The sequence below is a fragment of the Cotesia glomerata genome, linkage group LG6 (genome assembly GCF_020080835.1).
Source record: "Cotesia glomerata isolate CgM1 linkage group LG6, MPM_Cglom_v2.3, whole genome shotgun sequence".
In the NCBI taxonomy this organism is placed as follows: Eukaryota; Metazoa; Arthropoda; class Insecta; order Hymenoptera; family Braconidae; genus Cotesia; species Cotesia glomerata.
In genome coordinates, this window is record NC_058163.1 from 9,639,595 (window position 1) to 9,661,118 (window position 21,524).

Here is a 21,524-nt window from a genome sequence, read left to right on the forward strand (position 1 = left end):
AATAAGAATTAATAATTTTTAAACTAGAGTTAAAAATTAACACTACATAAGTATTAAAATAATTTAAGATTAAAAGAAATAATTTTTCTAATGTTTTTCATTATGTTTCTTAGAAAATATTTGAGTAAGTTAAGATGTATACATTATTTATAAAATATAACATTTGTAAAAGTCATATAATACATACCATTAAATATGTTTTTAATAAATTTATTTTTGAATGTTTGTAAATGTGAATTACACTAGTTATTTTTTATACAAATTTTTAATGTTGCTTGGAAATTATTTTGTAACTATTTATTAATTAGTACAGGTTGTTTTTTTTTTTTAATAATTGAAAAATTTAATTATAGATATAAACGTATTTTATTTTTTAAATAAAAATTTTGGATGGAAAAAAAAAGACTATGAATTTGACATTAAAAAATGATCAAGTTAATAGACTGAGTTTTTAATAGGAACCGTACTAGATATTAATCTAAAAAAAACTATACTTTGATCTTATCTTTTTCCTTTTTTTTATCTGTTTAAAAATCGATATAAACTTATATTCTATAAATTGCATGTAACACACACAGTCTCACTGGTGCTGTAAAAGCAACAGCTCTTTCTATCATCATTAATTAAATAAATAAAAAAATTATAATAATAATATTAAATATTTATAAATAAACATATAATTTTTTTTTTATAATTTTAATTATATTTTTATTTTAATTAAAATTTATTTTACTGATAGTTTTTTGAAAATATTTTGTCATATATCAGATTTGAATTTAGTTTTTTCCTTACGCGCCTTTACTTTTTTTTTTTTTCGTAACATAGAAACGAGTCAAAAAACAATAGTATACAAAAATTTCTAACCACAACAACAAAATAAAAAATGTTAAGAGTTTCAAGATGCGAAGATTATGATAAAATTATTCTTTAAGTCAATAATATTTATATACTTCGCTAAGTCAATAATAAATAATTGACTGAATAATTGTAACTAAAAAATATATTAATTATATTGAATTAATTGAATTAAAGTAAAGGAATATTTAAAAGGTAACTTGTTTATACTTTCATGTATAGGTTATGATACATTATCCCAAGCGACATGAGAATTGTTTGGTGATGTTTTGTTGACTTTAAGTTGACAGTTATTAATTTTTGACTTTTTGTAGAATAAAATCTTTTCTAAAGTCAAAATTTTTTATTTGTGACGCTAGGGATTAATTATTTCATTTCTTTTTGAATACATATTAAAAATAATGTTTTTAAAATTTCAGAACAGTAAAAATGTCAACCGACGTCAGTGACATAGAAAAGTATTTAAGTTCTTATCAAGACAACGATTTAAAATTTGCAACTCTTTATGAAAATCCCAAAACTCAGTGTAAGTACACTCAAACATTTATTAAAAATTCATCAGAACGAAAGAAATTTTACTATAGAGTCCAAATACTCTGTAAGAAAAATACAAATGAATTTTTCCTTGAGAAAGACTTTGGTACGCTGGAAGTCCCGAATAACGTCAAAGAGGTGAATAATTTACCACTAGATGTATGTATGAAAGTGTACAAAGTATATTTATTGAAGAGCAATGTCGACCTGAAATTTTCTTGTCTGGAAGCAAAAGATGAAATGTATAAAAAAAGACTGCCAGTACGACATTTGTTAAGAACGATAATGGATTTGAAGATGATGAAAAAGGTTCTGCGGTCTTACTACATTGACAAGAAAAAATTAAACGGTTTCAGTTTATCGCACATGGGCGATATGATGTCAGTTGATACAAGGTTCCAAATTATTGAATCTTTTTGGAAGCAAAAAATTTCTTGTCAATTGATAGACCGTGAAACTAATCAAGCGATAAGTCTTCTTGATGTTTTTTACAAGCAGTTGCATACTAAAATTGATATTCTGGATAAAAACACTGAAAGGTGGAAGCTAATTGAAACCTGTGTAAAAAATACGCACTCGACACATCACAGCGAGTACACAATTAAAGTAAACGAAATCTTTGTTCTAAAAAGGTGGGAAGACAGTAAAAGATTCAAGGATAATCTAGGAAATAAAAAACTTTTATGGCATGGAACTAGAATGGATTATGTCGCTTCTATTTTGGAAAGAGGTTTTGAGATAGAACCCAATAATGTTTTGCAGACAACGATCCCAATGTTTGGAAAAGGAATTTACTTTACAAACGCGGTGTCAAAAGCTGCCAATTACTGCAGCAAAGGATCCAATACACGATGTGAGCAAGGAGTTTTGTTCTTGTGTGAAGTCGCTTTAGGCAACATGGAGATTACTTTTAATGCACTACCCAAGTTTGTGGATCTACCAGAGGGCGTCCATTCCGTCTTTGGAAAAGGTTTAATGAGCCCGCAAAAAAATATTCAAGAAACTGTCCTGTACAATGTCCAGCTAGCCTATGGGAAGCTGCTTGAGATACCAGGGATTAAATCCCAGTTGATACATGATGAATATGTTGTGTATGATCCGAGACAAGTTAAGATGCGGTATTTGGTTTTTATTGATTTTGAGGATAAGGAGTAAAAAAAAGTAGTATTATTGTTGGGATTATTTATTGTTTTCATGTACTTCTAGGCTAAGAACAACTGAGAGTCTACTGAGTAGATTACTTGTACTTTGGTAAAAGAATTCAATTGATTCAAGAAAAAAATCTTGAATCCGAAAGTTTATTTAAAAGAGTTTGATTATTTGAATCAAATAGAAAAATTATTCAAGAAATTTTTATTGATTTAAGTCAATTTTACTTGATTCAAAAAATTTTCTGCTTGATTCAATACTGAGAAATTCTTTAAATTAATTTTCTTAATTTGAGATTTTTTTTTCTCTAATCAAGTTAATTTTTCATTAGTGTATTTTAAGTAATTGCTTTTAAGCTATTAATAAGTTAGCTCTAATTTGTGTTGTAAGTTTTTAAAAATTATTTAATTATTAGTGAAAAAATAAATTTAAAAATAGTTCATTAATTTAAAAGTTTAATATTATTGCGATATTAAATATTTTTTAACGTATTAAATGAACAATTAGGTTTTTAAATTCGTTTTTATCTTAATGACAGATTTGTGCGAAAATTGTCAGTAGCTGAGAAAAAATTTTTAAAAAATTGAATGAACCAAGCTCGTTTTTATATTATAACAAAATTTTTTAATTAAAAAATAAAGTAGGAAGCGTAAATTATTTCTAACAAAACTTGTATTGATTTATTAATAGAACAATTTTAAGTGAAAATGTACAACAAACGTAAACAAAAGTAAAGATAATATTTTAAGTGTAATTTTATATGAAATAAAAATTAATACCTTTTAAGGTAGTTGTAGCGTGATAGACATTTTAACAGAAAATTATAAAATTTTTTTTATCGAAAGATAAATATATTAATAATTCACTACCAAAATTTCAGATCAATTGACCGCACCGTTTTTAAGTAATTAATTTTCGAAATTGCATCTCTCTATACCTCTACGTGTAAAAGATGCAATTTCGAAAATTAATTACTCAAAAACGGTGCGGTCAATTGATCTGAAATTTTGGTAGTGAATTATTAATATATTTCTTTCAATAAAAAAAATTTCTTAATTTTCTGTTGAAAATAAGATTATTATTATTAAGATAATTTCTTAATTTTCTGTTGAAAAAACCTATCACGCTACAACTACCTTAAAGTAAAGTTAAAAATATAATACTAAGTATAAAAATATAAAAAATAATTTTAATTTCAGGATGTATTTTTTATTAATTCCTTTGAATATTTTCGAGTAACTTAAAATAAATATAATGTTTACATTTTAATTTTGTGTTTGGCACAATAGTAAAAGTTTGAAATAAATTATGATACTGAAAGTTAGAGACAATTAATAATTTATGGTATTTTTTCAACATATTATTTACGATAAAAAAAATCCTATTTGCAAAAATTACTAAAAACTATAAATGCAATTATTTTAAATAATTTTTTAGAGCTAATTTATTTTTTAAACATAAAATCCAAAAATATCCAAGTGTCTTTTATTTTCAGTGTCATAAAAAATTTGCAATTTATGGAAAAATTTTTTTTTTTTATTTTTCATTACATTAATAAAGAATATTTGAGTAATTAAAAAAAAAAACCATAATATTAAAAATTTCAAATTTATGTATATCTGTACAACAATACAAATTTTACGCTATGTACTATAGTAAGATGTTATTTTACTGTAGTCTAAACTACATCTGCAACTAAAGAATGATTCATCACAAATTACAAATTTACCTGAATTTTCTCGACCGGACTAATCATTAATAAACCGACAGCAGTCGGGAAAACTCTAAGGTAATATTTAGTCCCGGTAAGGTGTGAGATAGTACATACACTGTTAAATTGCAATTAATAAATTTAGTTTATTTAAAAAACAAAACACGACTCAGTGACTAATACACGATTTTATGTCAATTAAATATTTATTTATTTCAATTTACTTAAAAATTGTGAAGTATAATTTTCAACAAATTTAAAAAAAATTGACTTGGTAAGTTTTTAATTTTTTTACTAAAATTTTATTGATAATTAGAATATTCTTCTAAAATGTGTATAATAATTTTTAGAGTATAAGCATTGGTTCAATTAGGCACAAGGCACGGGTTTAGGCATGCCATACACTATACCCGTGCTCGTGTGTTTACATATTAAAAAAATTTGTAAAATCCAAAAATTCATAACTCATAATGCTCATTTAATTATAAAATTATAATAAAATGAAGCGAATGTGGAAAAAAATATAAAGCAGCTGAGATAGGACGATAATGCGCAAGCGCTCCTAGTGAAATAATTAAATGTACACAATATATATGTAGGTCCTATTTGGCATGGAATACCCTATATAGTAGATACACAGTCTTTTGGTTTTTTTTTTTTTTTTTTAATTTTATTAATTGCATATAAACGTCTCGGAGTTACCTAGCAATTTGCATTCGGTGACCTACAATTCTTTCAAAGAATTAAAAAAAAAAAAATTTGACTCAATCAATGAATTTTTTCGCAAGCTTAAGTGTTTTCAAAGTTTCATACTTGACGGACAAGAAAATTTTTTTGACTATTTTTTTGTCGAATGTTTTTTTTCGTTTCTGTTGCACTAAATCAATTTTTGAAAAGTATCAAATTAACCTCCATTAAATTATCTTGACAATAGTATGCAAAATATCTTGATTTCGTGAACTATCAAGGCTATAATAATAAAAATAGTTGCCGAAATGAAGCGAAAAAAATTTTTCGATCGTAACGCACTCTCTGACGCTTATTTGCAAGCTTTTTGCATCATGAGTCGTGCAATGTCAGCATGGATATAATGATGCACGTGTAGACATTGAAATTAGCAGACACTTGACAATTTTTCAATTTTTCTTGGAAAAATTTAAGTCTAAAAAATTATTTTTAAAAAATTGCAATTATAATTTTTTATACTTTTTAAAATGTTACTGAAATTAAGAGACATCTGATAATTTAAAAAATTTTCTTAACAAATTAATTATAGCAAGAAAAATTTATTAAAATAATTTCATTTATAGAAGCTCTAAAAAATAATAAATGCAATTTTTTTAAATAATTTTCTTGACCTAGAGTAAATGTTCCAGTAGTTGACCGCTTGCATAAGAAATTCTAAAAATTGTTATCAACTGCATTTTTTATGACCTCAAAATTTATTTTTAACTATTGTTGAACTTTGATCATTACAATGAATAGGTATTGCAAATATTATTTAATTTTTGGAACATCGAAAATAATTCATGAAAATTTCTCACAGCATGATCTGTCTAAAATCGGTCAGTTACTATAGTAGAGTATCCGAGAGATTACATCTCTTTAGTTAACAAAAATCCCCATTAGGTTAATCTTGTCGAATTAAATCCTGAAGTAGTCTTTAATAGTTTCTTAACAAATCTTTTAATACGTTTTTACAAAAATAATCAAATAAATACCAATTTAATCACCGGTTAGACAATAGTACAGTAAAAACACTATTGTACCATCAATAAATGACTTCGGTCATCTCTATTGGAACCCGCTATTTTTCAAAATACCAGTAGTTGACCGCATACACAGTTGTAAGTTTTAACTTATATAAAATAAAAGTATAAATATATTTACGTGATAATTTAATGTTTATATGAATTTTATTATTTCAAATAATTTATAATTATTAAATTAATAATAATAAAGAAGTATTTATATTTAGTGTTTAATGTGTTTCAAATAAGATGACTGCTGAGTCAAGTTTACATTTCTGATAAATTTAAATATGAATTTTTTTGTTGAAATTGGAAATAATAGACATAAATTTACAGTAATTAATGGTTTATTTTAAACAATAGCCATTTTTTATATTAATATTTATTTATTTATTATGAGTTTTACTTGTATACCGTTTTCTGGTTTTTACAAGGTTACCATCCGCTCTATATTATCAACACAATTTTTCAACCCTTTTTTATTATCAACATGTTCTCCACTTTTTATAATCAACATATAATTTTCGGACATATAATTTCATTCCAATGCCCTGATAGCCAAGTTGGCCGCAACTTTCTGTCAATCTACTGCCGCAACTTGTCACCAACTTGGCGGCAACTCTTGGAAAGTAACTCGGTTGGTGTCAACTTGTTCACCAAGTTGTCACCAAGTTGTCGGCAAAAGTTGCTCTGAAACTTTTCACACCAAGTTGACGATAAGTTTCTCAAGAAATTTGGCGACATATTGCGGCAGTAGATTGGTCTCTTTTTTCTCAGAAACTTGTAGCCAACTTGGCGCCAACAGTTACAAATTCGGAAGTTGACCGCAAGTTGTCGCTAAGTTGGTGGCAACTATCTGACACCAACTTGGTTGGTCTGAAACTGTGGCTATCAGGGTGCGGCTGTGGACCGACTTGTGCTTTCTGTACTGCATTTACCCTATTCCTCACTCCTTTCTATCGGTTGTTGGAATAGTGGCGATGGGGAAACCACAGAGAAAACCCATGCCAGTACAGTTCGGCTACCGAGCGACCCCCGACGGTTGGTGTTGAAACTATTCGAACAACCGTCGGGGCTCGAACCCTCTCCTCACGACATGATGCACGAACGAACTATGAGGATAATGACAGTCCGCTCGGCCATCATGCCGCTTCTATTTTTATTAATAATTGCATGCATGCACCTCAACGAAATGTCTGCCTTGTCATTATTGAATCTAAGTTTAATTTACTAATCTGTTACGTTTTTACTATTATTAGTTTTGTTCTAAACTAAAAGAATTTTGTTTACTAATAATACAAATCTAATTTAAATAAATAAGTATAAAGACATTATACATTATACATAAAAAACTAATTAAAGTTTAAAAAATAACCAATATTCTATAATCGGTCAACTACTGGTGTTTTTATTTTACCTGCATTTACATGTGAATTTATATGTAATTTAATTAATAATTTAAATAAATAACATCACATATCAGAAAGTCAAATATTTAAAGCTTAAATAAACTTTGAATTATTTTCTTTTAACTTTTAATAATTAAATTACGATCAATTGAAATGCCAAAAGTCCTTAATCGGCCAATCACTGGTACATTTACCCTAGTTTATTTTTAGAGAAAAATTCAAAAATTATCAAGTGTCTGCTAATTTCAGTGTCATCTTTTAAGGATGGCATTTTTTTCATAAATTTTTTTTTTATATTCTAAAAATTACCACATGTCTCAATTTCAATATCAATTCTCATATTCAATAATTTTTTTAGGTTAAGTATTCTCAGAATTTCTTATTTATGCAAGAATGGACTGCCCAAAAAAAATCACATTAGAAGAATGGGAGAGACAATTACTACCTAGCGAAAAAGTACAGAAGTTGATCGATAATTGCACGGCGTTAAAAATGGAACCGGACCTAGTGCAAACTGGCTGGTCAAAGGCTTACGTGTACACCACAGCTGAACGCAAGTATTCCCAGATCTGGACCAAGGAAGATGTCCATGACAATGAGCCTATCTATTATTACTACAGGATTCAAATCCTTGGACTGAACAAAGACGGATACAATGAAGAAGGTAACTACTTATTTGTCCAAAATTGGGGAGCGTTTGATACAATTAATCACCGCAAGCGCTCTGATTACTTACCTCTCAGACAATGTCTCCAAAAATTCATGATTCAGTCAGGTGAGCGAAGTAGAAATTATATTTTCGCTAAAATAAAAGAAAATGACATCAGTAAAAACGATCTGCCGGAGCTTGTTCAAGAGCTGATTGCAAAATACATTTTTGACGTTGGTTTTCTCAAGAAAATGATCGGCGAGTATACGTTTGATGTAAAAAATACAATATCCGCATTTCTTGAAGTTACCTCAAATGTCCAGGAAGTTGCATCTCAATTGGTTAGTTATCCACCAGGTTTCATGACCCATGTCCCACCCCGAGTAGTATTGTCTTATCAGAAAGTGCGTGAATTATTGAAGAAGCAAATAACTTGTGAGCCAACTGATAAAATTAACGACAGGAGCAGAACATTCAGCCTGATGAATTTTTATTACAAACAATTGCATACGACAATTAACGTTCTTGATAGCAGCTCTGAGCGCTACAAAATAATTCAAAAATACTTTACCAATACCCATTCGACCCAGCATTCTTATGCCATTAACATGACGTTGAAGAATGTGTTTGAAATTGAGAGGCCGTGTGACAATCATAGATACACCAAGGATTTGGGAAACAAGAAGCTGCTTTGGCATGGAACAAATATGGCCAACATCCCGCCGATTTTGTACGAAGGTTTCAGAACTAGCAAAGCTAATAGTCGTGGCATGTTTGGTGCCGGAATTTACTTTGCTAATGCGGTGTCCAAGTCTGTTGGGTACTGCAGAACTTCGAAAGAAGCAGTTCTTTTGCTTTGTGAAGTTGCGCTGGGTGAAATCAAGCAATGTACTAGCGCTTGTCAGCCTCTAGGTGAGAACGGGCTTTTACCTGATGGTAAAAATTCAATACATGGATCAGGACAAATATCGCCAAATGTAGACGACTCGGTTGTAATTGATGGTGATGTCTTGGTGCCTTATGGAAAGCTGAAAAATTCGAATATTAGATGCGGATTACTTCACGATGAATTTATTGTTTATAATCCTGCGCAAATTAAGATGAGGTATCTTATCACCATGAGCTTTGGCTATTAATGAAGAGATTTTTTATATTTATTTAAAATAATTACTGTTCGACTAATGTGAAGTCTTCTTTTTTATAAAGAATGAGTGCTATTTAGTGATTATTTTACTACATGGTTTTTAAATAAAAAATTAATAACTTAAAAATAATGGCAATTTATTTTTTATTTAAATTTAAAAGTTTATTGAGTTGATTTTTAAATTTTTTATTTTGGTCATTTATCAAATAATTTTTTTTTTTCAAAAATTTTTATCATTTCTTTTATTTTATACCAAAATAAGAAGAATAGATTTTTGTAATAATATAATTTTTATGTTATTAATTCTCTTTACTTAGTTTGAAAATAATAATTTTATGTCAATTATTTTTTATTCTTATAAAAATTTGAGCAGAGTGAGTCAATTTTCAAAAATAACTAAAAAAAAAAAAATATTTAAATAAATACTTCAATATCTTTTTAATCATTAATTTGAACCCATTATATTATGTTACTAATTTTCAAATTAGCACAAAAAATTTAGTTGAAAAATTTTTTATTTTATTTTCACAAAATATTTAAGAATAAAAGAATTTGAATAAGATTGTAAATTTATAAATAAATATTGAGAATCATCAAAAAAATGTGATTCTGAAAAATTATGAAATTGAGGAAGGTTTGAATTCTCTTCTAACTCTTATTAATCAAGATCAATCGCCTAGCAGTAAAAATTCAGTACATGGACAAGAACTTTCATCGCCAGATTCTGAACACTTTAAGATCATTGATGATGATGTTTTGGTCCCTTTCAGGCGGCTTCAACTGGAAAATGGTGATTTAACGCGCAGCTTAGACACCCATGAATTTATTGCTTATGATCTGACTCAGATAACAATTTTTAAGATGGATCGTGACGGTGCTCCGTGGATTTGGGAGAGATTTTAACGCGTAATTAAAAGATGTGAATTCAAAATGGTCTTTTCAAATAAAAAAAAAATGATTAATGTCTGACTGGTATAAAGTTACATTTTGTACTACTGAAATACGTAAATGAATAAATAAATTAATTATGAGTCTAAAAATGTTAACTAAAATAAGTATTGTATAAAAAATAAAAAACTAATAATTATAGTTTTTTTTTTTTTTATTAATTTTAATTTCCATATAAAATTTGGACACGTCTATTCATACGTAAAAAAAGTCCTGATAAATCGACGCTGCATGAATGTAAAGACATTTACATTCACGCGGCGTGGATTTATCAGGACTTTTTTGTGTGTGAATAGACACTTCTGTAAAATTTACTGATTTAATTTTCAGATTTTCATTTTGACTTTTACTCCTTCTGGTTCTTCTTGATAAGAATAAATTTTCATTAAAAAAAATTTCATTTGTAAATTCATAAATTTATTAATTAAATATTTTCAGATCTATTATATATATTTTATAGAAATTTTGCAAGTTGGTACAAAAAAAAAAATTTGATTTTTTGCTGTCAGTTTATATACGCCGCCACTATACAATTATTTATATATTAAGTGTAGAGAAACGACGCAAAATGTACATGCTGAGTTCTAAAAAGTGAGGTTAACAAAGTTGTATAAGAAATAGGTGAAGTAAAGATGACAAAATTCTTGCCAGGCTGATTTTTCGCTAAATTAAATTAATTCTTAACATTTTATTGTCATATCCAGATCAAGTACGACTGTTTGCTTAGAATTAGTAGCGCTTTAATGAAAAATAATGTCTAAATATTCCAGTTGTTAAGTTTTAAATAATACTGAAATAAGCTGAGGTTTGTCAATTTTTATTACGAATAAATTTTAATAGAAAACTATCTTTAAGAATTCGCTTTCATAATTTTTTTTTGTAATTTCTACAAGTGAAATTTTTTCATTATAATTTTATTGGTACAAAATTCTAAAAACTTTTTAAGTGTCTACCAATTTCAGTATCACGTTTTTGACATTTTTGCTAATTTTTTTTAATACTGAAATTAACAGACTCCTGACAATTTTTATAATCTTATAACAATTAAATTATTGCACGCCTCATAAGGGAAGCGTTAAGGTAGTGCTCTACTCTCGAAATTTCAAAAAAAGCAGTCCCTAGCGGATCCATATACACCGTGTAAACTTAGTGTAAACTCGATGTATACTTAGTGTCAGTGTAAATTAGGGGTTTATTTGGTGTATACTCAGTGCATATTGAGTATTCACCAAATACACTTCAAGTTTACACTGAATTTACACGGTGTATATGCGCACGATATACACTGAGTTTACACCGAGGATATACTAAAAAATTTTTCTAAGTCCTCAGAACAAAAGTTGTGAAGAAAATTTTTTTTGAAAAAAATTGAAATTAAAAAAAATCAAATTTTGAAAAAAAATTAATATTTTCAAAAAAATTAAATTTTTCAGGAAAATTGAAAAAAAAAACACACATACATACATACATACATACAGATACCATCATAAAAACCGTCGGGGAAGTTTCCTGGGGCCTCAAAACGTCGAGATCAGATTAAAACTCGATTTTCGAAAAACGGATTAAAATCAATAATTTCCCGATTTTCGAATATTTTCAATTTTCTCAGCGAAAAGTTCATGAAAAATAAAATTTTGCAAATAAACTCGAGAAATAATTTTTTTTTTATTCAATAAAAAAAAATTCACTCAGTGGGGACTAAATCAACTGAAAATCATTCACCTCGCATTCACTCCGCAAATTTTTAAGTTTTTCTCCAAATAATATATATTGAAGTGTTTCTGAAGTTCTATTCTTAATTTTTAAAAATTAAGAAATTTTTTCGCATGCTAAAATAGAACATTAGTTAACGACGCGGCACCTCTATTAATTTATGTTAATGAGGTAAAGTACCCAGTACTTGAACGATTTTAAAAATGGCCCTAGTACTTGAACAGTTTGGAAATTCTTATATTATTAAAAAGCTCCGGCCATAAACATTAATATTTAATGTATATTAAGATAACTTGATGTCTTAGTTATATCTAAATATATACTTAGTGTATAGCGATCCGCTAGGGGTTTTCTCAAAACTGAAATTGATTTTTTTTTATTTATATCACACTTACAGGTTTTCTAAGTGAAAATTTATAAAACTATGTACAAACCTTTGCCATTCGGCTAATTGCCTTGGCATATTAAATAAATACATACATACACTTACAGGTTAATATGAGTGTACTAATATCAAGTCAAATAATTTGTCAGGCACATAAAATATGATTCAACAACAATTATTTTATTTAACATAGTAAATAATAACATTAAATAGTATATTACACACCTAGGGAAGTAAAGTAAGAAATGTCTCAGATCACATGTAATTGTTGGCCGAGGCGAAGCCGAGGTCAACAAACATGTGATCTGAGACATTTCTTACTTTACTTCCCTAGGTGTGTAATATACTATTTTCTGGGCGTCCGTGTGCCTGTGTTTATGGATTGGCGTATGTGGCAGGGAAATTGGTCGAAAAAATGATCGTATCGGAATAATTTTTTTTTTATTATCTAAAGTAACACACGACAGACTTTCTCAATTAATATGAGCGTTCAATTCACTGTCGTTAAATTTTTATTTATAAAAAAATAATATGTGACTGTGTATTTTTTTGTATATCTATCTATACATTTTATTATAGTATTTCTTTCCTCACTTTAGAATTATGACGCGACTAAACCATAGCAAAGTTTTCTGTTTTTTATTATTTTGCTTTTTATATTTTATTTTAATCAATTTTATTGTGAAAAATGAGATTATGAGGCATGCACTTTTGGATTTTCCAAACTTTTCTTAGAAAATTATAAGTACAAATTTTTAAAAATAATTTTTTATCACAATTGATTTGTAACGAAAATTAAAAAATTTATCAGATGTTTCCTGATTTTAGTATCATAATTTTTACTAAAAAACTGATAAAAATATTTAACTAATAAGTGATATTTTTTTATAGATTATACGTAAATATTGATTGAAGTGGTTAATCTGTCTTGTATTGGTAATTGAATTACCAAAAAAAAAAACAAAGATGGACGATTGGGAAGAAACATCAATACCCAATAGCAAAATCCAAACGTTGATCAGCAGTTGCTCAGCATTGAAGCCGGAACCAGACTTACTACACAAGGCATCCTTATTCACAGAAGGCGGCAAGTATTCCAGGATCTGGATCAAAGAAGATGTTTACGATGGCGAGCCTATTTACTACTACTATAAAATCAAAATACTTGTAATAGAAAAAGATGAAAACGAGAAGAATAGTATATTACACACCTAGGGAAGTAAAGTAAGAAATGTCTCAGATCACATGTAATTGTTGGCCGAGGCGAAGCCGAGGTCAACAAACATGTGATCTGAGGCTTTCTTATTTACTTCCCGAGGAGTGTATACTATTTTTTTGTCCGACGAAGGCGGAAAGCGGCAACTTAGTTTAGCGCAGCGGGACGAAAGTTGCCACTTTCCGCCCGGAGGGCAAAAAAAATACATTTTTATTTGTCCAAAACTGGGGAGCTTTTGACACAATCAATCATCGCAAGCGCTCTGATAACTTATTTTTCAGGCAATGTCTTCAAAAATTTATGATCCAGTCGTCTGAGCGTAGCAGAAATTTCATTTTCTCTAAAGTTAAAGAAAATAACATTAGTAACAATCCTCTGCCGGAGCCTGTTCCGAGAGCTGATTGCAAAATATATTTTCGACATGAGTTTTCTCAAGAAAATGATTGACGACTACACATTAAATGTAAAGGATACAATATTTACATTTCTTGGAGTTACCTCGGAGGTCCAACGTACTACATCTGAATTGGCTGATTATCGACAAGAATTCGCGACCCAGATCCGATCATCATTGTCTTATGGTACAATACGTGAATTATTGGAGAAGCAAATAACTTGTGAGCCAACTGATAAAATTAACGGCGGGAGCAGGACTTTCAGCCTGATGAATTTTTATTACAAGCAATTGCCCATGACAATTAACTTCCTTGATAGAAACTCTGAACGCTACAAAATAATTGAAATAGTATATTACACCCCTAGGGAAGTAAAGTAAGAAAGGTCTCAGATCACATGCAATCGTTGGCCGAGGCGAAGCCGAGGTCAACAAACATGTGATCTGAGGCTTTCATATTTACTTCCCGAGGAGTGTATACTATTTTTTTCCCCGAGGAAGGCGGAAAGCGGCAACTTCGTTTAGCGTAGCGGGGCTAAAGTTGCCGCTTTACGCCCAGAGGGGAAAAAAATACTTTACTAATTCGCAGTCAATGACTTCTGTTGATTCCTATATTTTAAATGGCAATCCTCTCAAGTTAAAGTATATATTTGAAATTGAAAGGCCATATGACAATGACAGATACACCAAAGATTTCAAGAACAAGCAACTACTTTGGCACGGAACAAAGAGATTTAACATCCCGTCCATTTTGTACGAGGGTTTTAAAATAAGTAAAGCAAAACGAGGTTTGTTTGGCGCCGGTACTTACTTTACTAATGCAGTGACTAAGTCTTGGAGATATTGCGGATCTTACCTTGAAGGAGTTCTTTTTCTTTGTGAGGTTGCCTTGGGCGAAATTTCGACTGGGAATAATGGCTTTGGGAATGGACACCAGGAAAATCCATTACCTGTTGGTAAAAATTCAGTACATGGAGTTGGAAACTATTTTCCGAATATCAATGACTTTGATATTATTGATGATGATGTCTTGGTACCTTATGGAAGACTTGAATTTAAATATAACGGTGGATTGGAATTTGATGAGTTTATTGTTTACAATACCTCTCAAATAAAAAGAAGGTACCTCGTTACCTTTTAGTTGGGAATAATGTTAGTTTCTTGCTTTAGATTTTAATTTTACTTCTATTCATTTACGATTTTGTTTATTGAAAAATTATTTAAAAAAAAAATAAATTATGATAAAAATTTTAGATTTAAATTAAATTTTTTAATTATAATTTAATTAATGAAAAAATTTTTAAATTGTCTTAGACTTAGTTAATTTTATTTTAATGAAAATTCTAAATAAATTTTATTTACAAAAATTATTATGTTAACGCATTAATAATAGAGTTCTCTATTCTTTTTATTGATAGGAATAAGTTATGATTGTAACGACATTTTTACAAGTAATTTTATTTATTCCATTTGTAAACCATCTCATAAATACAGAATTTTTTATTCTGGATGGAAATACTTTTTGTCAGGAAGAAATGAGCAAAGGATTCTTTTTCTTACCATAAATTTTAATCAGATAATATCAAATTATAATTGTAATTTTTCTTACCTGAAATTTTTGGACTGTGATTATCCAAAAGAAGTTTCCAGATAGTAAATTTAAGCTTCCTGTAGGATTTTACAATTATCAGAATATTAAATGTACTTTCATAAATCTTATTTACCTATAATCGTTTTTGAATGAGGAAAAAAAATGTAATTTGTAATTTTTTAATACATTAATTTAAAAATATTCCTTACCATTATAATTAAAAAAAGTTTGGAAAATTCAAAAGTGCACGACTCATAATGCTCATTTAATTATGAAATATAAAAAAAAAAAAAAAAAAAAAAAAAAACTTACGTCGTTTAAAATTAATTGCCGAAAAAACAGCTGTAGTAGGAAGGTACTGCACAAGCGCCCCTGGTAGAATAAAATGTACATAATATCTATAGATATATCACCATCCATGTTAATTTTACATGGATCTATATAGATATACAGTCTGGTAGTTTTCGTTTTTTATTAATTGTAATCAAACGACAGTGAATTAATTAACCATTCGCATTCAGTGACCTACAATCGTCGATTAGAATTTAAAAAAAAAAAATTTAACTCAAATAATTGATTTTTACACAAGTTACAGTGTTTCCGGGGTTTCATACATGACGGACAGGAAAATTTTTTGACCTATTTTGATGTTTTTTTCCGTTTCTATTGCAGTAAATCAATTTTTAGAAAATATGAAATTAATCTCCATTAAATTATCTCGACAATAGTATGCAAAATATCTTGATTCCGTGAACTAACAAGGCTATAATACTAAAAATAGTTGCTAAAATGAGGCGAAAAAAATTTTTCGATCGTAAAGCACTCTCTGATGCTTTGCATCATGAGTCGTGCAAAATCAACCTTCTTTTTATGAATACACTGAATAAATAAAAATTTTTTTCACCCAGATAATTTACTTATTCAAAGCAAAAAATTTCATAGAAATTCACAGTAGTAAATTCGTATCAAATTTGAAATCAGCTGATATCTCAATTTTTTATATGATATTAAAGTTAGCTGTCACTTGACCATTTTTTAATTTTAGTTAACAATAAAATTTGTTCCGAAAAATTATTTTTAAAAAATTGCATTTTTAATTTTAAAAATTTTCTAAATGTCATTTTTTTTTTCTTTTTTTTTTATGCAGCAATTTATTAATTAGAAAAATTCTTAAAATTACTAAATATCTGCTGAATTAGTTTTTATATTTTTTATTCTTTTGCATTATTTTGATAGATTAAAAAATTTTTGAAATTATCATGTTTGTTAATTTCAATATCAAAAAATAATTAATTTCTTATTGTTAAAAATTTATTTTTAAATTAGTACTAAAAAAAATATATTTTTTTTCAATGAAAATGAGTTTATCAGACATTTGAAAATTTTAAGAGTTTTTATAACAAATAAATTTTTGCAAAAAAAATTAAACATGCAATTTTTCAAAAATAATTTTTCGGTACATATCGTTTTGTTAAAAGAAATTATAAAATGGTCAAGTGACTGCTAACTTTAATGTCATTAATTTTCTTAACTTTTCCTTTAAAAATTATCGTTAACTTTTTTTTCAATTATTCTTACCAAAAATTAAAATGTAGAAATTTGAATTTAGCGCCATTCCTTAACTTGCAACCTATCGATCTATCGATACTTTTTTCTTGTCACTGACTTTTCGCTTGCCAATCCTTTTTTTCTGAGTAGAGATGAAACTTTGCTTGCTTTACTCATTTAACAGAATATATAGTAAAAGATTGCAAGAATCAAGACCGAACCAACGGATAGCAGGTAGCTGGTATGACATATAAATTAATACAGGAGCTTCATTGAGTATTTTGAAGATTAATTATTGCAGATTTACAATCATTGACTCGGTAAGTTGCTGCACTTCTCTTATTTTACTTAAATTCTCATAATAATTACATGACTATGCATGATACTGAAATGAGCAGACATCATAGGTACAATTTTTGGAATTTTTATAACCAGTCAATTATTAAAAAAAAAAAATATTTCAAAAAATTCCTTCATTTAATTTTTAAAAATTTTTTCATGTGAATTTTGTTTTGATAATATTTTTTATTATAATTTTTTATAAGGAGTAGTGTCTATTTATACCTGAAAAAGTCCTGATAAATCGACGCCGCGTGAATTTAAGGACCTTTACATTTACGCAGCGTGGATTTAAGGCCTTTGCATTCACGCGGCGTGGATTTATCAGAACTTTTTTACGTGTGAATAGAAATGTCCTTTTTTGTATAAATCTAAAAAATTCTTAGATGTCTGTAAAATCATTTCAATACTTACTATTTTGCAAAAGTGTTTCAGGATACAAAAAATTCTTTGAAGAACCTTTTGATACTTCATCGGTCTGGTTGAAAAATCAAAAACAAAGATGGAGGAATGGGAACTGGCATTTTTACCCGACGAAAGAATGCTAAAGTTAATCGACAATTGTGTAGCATTGAAGATGGAACCTGAGTTGGTGAACAGAGCATTTGTGTACACGACAGAAGAGCGTGAGTACTCCCAGATCTGGACCAAGGAAGATGTCCATGACAACGAGCCTATTTATTACTACTACAGAATCCAAATCCTTAAATTGCGCAAGGATTGCCGCGAGGAAGAAAGTAGTTTTTATTTCGTACAGAATTGGGGAGCTTTCGATACCATAAATCATCGGAAGCGCTCTGAATCCTTACCACTCAAGCAATGTCAACGAAAATTTATGATACAGTCCGTTGAGCGAAGCAGAAATTATGTTTTTGCTAGAATAAAAGAAAATAACATAAGCAAAAAACCTCTGCCGGTGTCTACTCAAAACTTGATAATCAACTACATTTTTGAGATAAATTTTTTGAAAAAAATGATAGATGAGTACACATTTGATATCAAGAACACAATATCCGAGTTTTTGGAAATTAATCAGAATATTAAAAGCGCACAGAACTCGCTGTCAGGGTATTTAGAAAAATCAAAATCCATAGCTGACCTCACTCAAAAACTTGGGATAATTCGTGTTTTGTTGCAGAAACAAATAGCTGTGAACAGCCAGATCTTCTGTCTGATGAATTTCTATTACAAGCAATTACACACGACGATTGAGCCGCTTGACAAAAACATCGAGCGTTACAAAACTATAGAGAAGTATTTTTACAATACCCAATCTTCGGTTCATACTTTTAAAATCAAGATGGTGGACTTGTTTGTGATAGACAGACCTTGTGACAGTCAAAGATACACTCAAGATTTGGAAAACAAGCAGCTGCTTTGGCACGGAACCAGTCCAACCAATGTTCCATATATTTTGTATGAAGGATTTAGAACAACAAAAGCCAATTCCACTGGCATGTTTGGCTCCGGGATTTACTTTGCCAATTCAGTGACCAAGTCTGTTCTGTATTGCAAAACTCGGATCCATGGCGTTCTTTTGCTCTGTGAAGTCGCGCTGGGTAATACCGAGGTGTTGTATAATTCTAAAAATTTTAAAAACGACCTGGATCTCTCTCCTGGTAAAAATTCTGTCCACGGAATAGGAATAAACAGACCGAATCCATCGGAAACGGTGATGATCGATGAAAATGTCTTGGTACCTTTCGGTCAGCTATGTAAAAATCAAGGGTCTACTGCTATATTGCAACACGATGAGTTCATTGTATATAATCCCTCTCAGATTAAAATGCGATACCTCGTTACTTTCAGTTTTGTATAGTAGAAATTTTATGCCTAATCAGCAAAGGATCTAATACACGATGTGAGCAAGGAGTTTTGTTCCTGTGTGAAGTCGCCTAGGGCAACATGGAGATTACTTTTAATGCACTACCCAAGTTCGTGGATCTACCAGAAAGCGTCCATTCCGTCTTTGGAAAATGTTTAATGAGCCAACAAAAAAATATTCAAGAAAATGTCCTGTACAATGTCCAGTTAGCCAATGGGAAGCTGCTTGAGATACCAGGGATTAAACCCCAGTTGATAAATGATGAATATGTTGTATATGATCCGAAACAAGTTAAGATGCGGTATTTGGTTTTTATTGATTTTGAGGATAAGAAGTAAAAATATGTAGTATTATTGTTGGGATTATTTATTGTTTTCATGTACTTCTAGGCTAAGAACAACTGAGAGTCTACTGAGTAGATTACTTGTACTTTGGTAAAAGAATTCAATTGATTCAAGAAAAAAATCTTGAATCCGAAAGTTTATTTAAAAGAGTTTGATTATTTGAATCAAATAGAAAAATTATTCAAGAAATTTCTATTGATTTAAGTCAATTTCACTTGATTCAAAAAATTTTCTGCTTGATTCAATACTGAGAAATTCTTTAAATTAATTTTCTTAATTTGAGATTTTTTTTTCTCTAATCAAGTTAATTTTTCATTAGTGTATTTTAAGTCATTGCTTTTAAGCTATTAATAAGTTAGCTCTAATTTGTGTTGTAAGTTTTTAAAAATTATTTAATTATTAGTGAAAAAATAAATTTAAAAATAGTTCATTAATTTAAAAGTTTAATATTATTGCAATATTCAATATTTTTTAACGTATTAAATGAACAATTAGGTTTTTAAATTCGTTTTTATCTTAATGACAGATTTGTGCGAAAATTGTCAGTAGTTGAAAAAAAAAGATAGATGTACAAAGTTAATTTTTATATTCTTTAATAAAATAAGTTTAAAGGGCAAATTATTTTTAAGAAGACATGTATTGGTTAATAGAATAATTTTCGGTGAAAATGTAAAACGTACGTAAACAAAAATAAAGATAATATTTTAAGTGTAACTTTGTACGAAATAAAAATTAATAACTTATCAAGTAAAGATAAAAATTCAACATTGTAAAAGTATAAAATAATTATAATTTAAAAAGCATTTTTATTATTTTGTTGAAATATATATTTTTAAGTAAATAAAGATGAATATAATATGTTTAAATTTTTACTTTGTGATTGACAAAAATTAACAATTTTTATAGTAAAAGTTTAAAAGAAATTATGATACTGAAATTGAGAAACACTTGATACTTAAATTTATACTATTTTTTTGACAAATTTATTTCCTATAACTAGAGAAAAAAAAATACTGCTGATGTAATGCACCTAGTGCATCCAGCAGGTGACGCTACCTGTTATTAGAGCGCTATCTATTATGAGAGCGCGAATTCAAATGAAATATTCAAATTAATAAATATTAAATGATTAAAATTAGTTAAATTTTATATTCGAAGTAAATATTCAAATCATTTATTTAATGCTTTTACTCTTACCAGTTGTAATGAACATCTTTTAGTTAACTCTGTTTTATTTACAAAAGAAAATAAAATAAAATAAAAAAACATATTTCGGTACAAAAGGACATTGTAACCGAATTCTCAGAACCCATAAAAAGTATTTGAATAATTCAAGGACTATTTCTCGCCACATGGAACTTAAAACCCTATGAGGAAAAGTCGTAAAAGACACGTGTGAAATTCAATAGACTCTTGTTCTAAAGTAACAAAAAATAATACAAAACCATATGTAACTAAACAAAAATAAGATTGTTAAATAACATTTACTGTTAAAATATAACTTTATATAATATTGTAGTTAAGCAAAATTAAGTTAAAATAATTAATAATTATTATCTTGTATTTAATTTATAATTAATAATTATTATTTAATTAATTTACTATTAGTTTATTATTGAATTATTATTTGATTATTATTTAATTTATAATTAAACGATAATGTCTATTCTTTTATACATGATAATGATTAAATTGACTTATAATTTTATTAGAAATTCCGATTGTAAAATGATAGAAATAATATTTAATTCAAGTTATTAATTAGTCAAACTCAAACATTAATCCAACATATTATAAATAATATAATATATATATTTTCATGTTATAGTTTATTATAATTTTATTGTAATTTAATTTCAAGTTAATTATAAGTTAATTTTTATTATAAATAGATTTTAAAAGGGTCTGTTAAATTAATAAAAATAGTTAAATAAACATAATGACTGTACTGCTAAAAGTGTATATTAGTGAAGTCTAACTTTCAGGCCAATAGGCTGAAATAAATATATATAGATATAG

General features: G+C 28.1%; 3 protein-coding genes across 3 annotated transcripts; all 3 read left to right on the forward strand.

Annotated features, from left to right (window-relative positions):
- The first annotated feature begins 983 nt into the window (after positions 1-983).
- On the forward strand, positions 984-2,690 carry LOC123267525 (poly [ADP-ribose] polymerase-like). Its single transcript, XM_044732186.1, has 2 exons — positions 984-1,050; positions 1,275-2,690. The coding sequence occupies exon 2, from the start codon at positions 1,285-1,287 to the stop codon at positions 2,542-2,544; it is 1,260 nt and encodes a 419-aa protein (XP_044588121.1). The 5' UTR covers positions 984-1,050; positions 1,275-1,284; the 3' UTR covers positions 2,545-2,690.
- A 5,075-nt stretch (positions 2,691-7,765) lies between these two features.
- LOC123267160 (poly [ADP-ribose] polymerase 2-A-like) lies at positions 7,766-15,051 on the forward strand. Its single transcript, XM_044731703.1, has 3 exons — positions 7,766-8,486; positions 14,075-14,206; positions 14,427-15,051. The coding sequence occupies exons 1-3, from the start codon at positions 7,803-7,805 to the stop codon at positions 14,997-14,999; spliced, it is 1,389 nt and encodes a 462-aa protein (XP_044587638.1). The 5' UTR covers positions 7,766-7,802; the 3' UTR covers positions 15,000-15,051.
- Positions 15,052-17,188: 2,137 nt separating this feature from the next.
- LOC123267520 (poly [ADP-ribose] polymerase-like) lies at positions 17,189-19,170 on the forward strand. Its single transcript, XM_044732182.1, has 2 exons — positions 17,189-17,317; positions 17,764-19,170. The coding sequence occupies exon 2, from the start codon at positions 17,839-17,841 to the stop codon at positions 19,153-19,155; it is 1,317 nt and encodes a 438-aa protein (XP_044588117.1). The 5' UTR covers positions 17,189-17,317; positions 17,764-17,838; the 3' UTR covers positions 19,156-19,170.
- Positions 19,171-21,524: the final 2,354 nt, after the last annotated feature.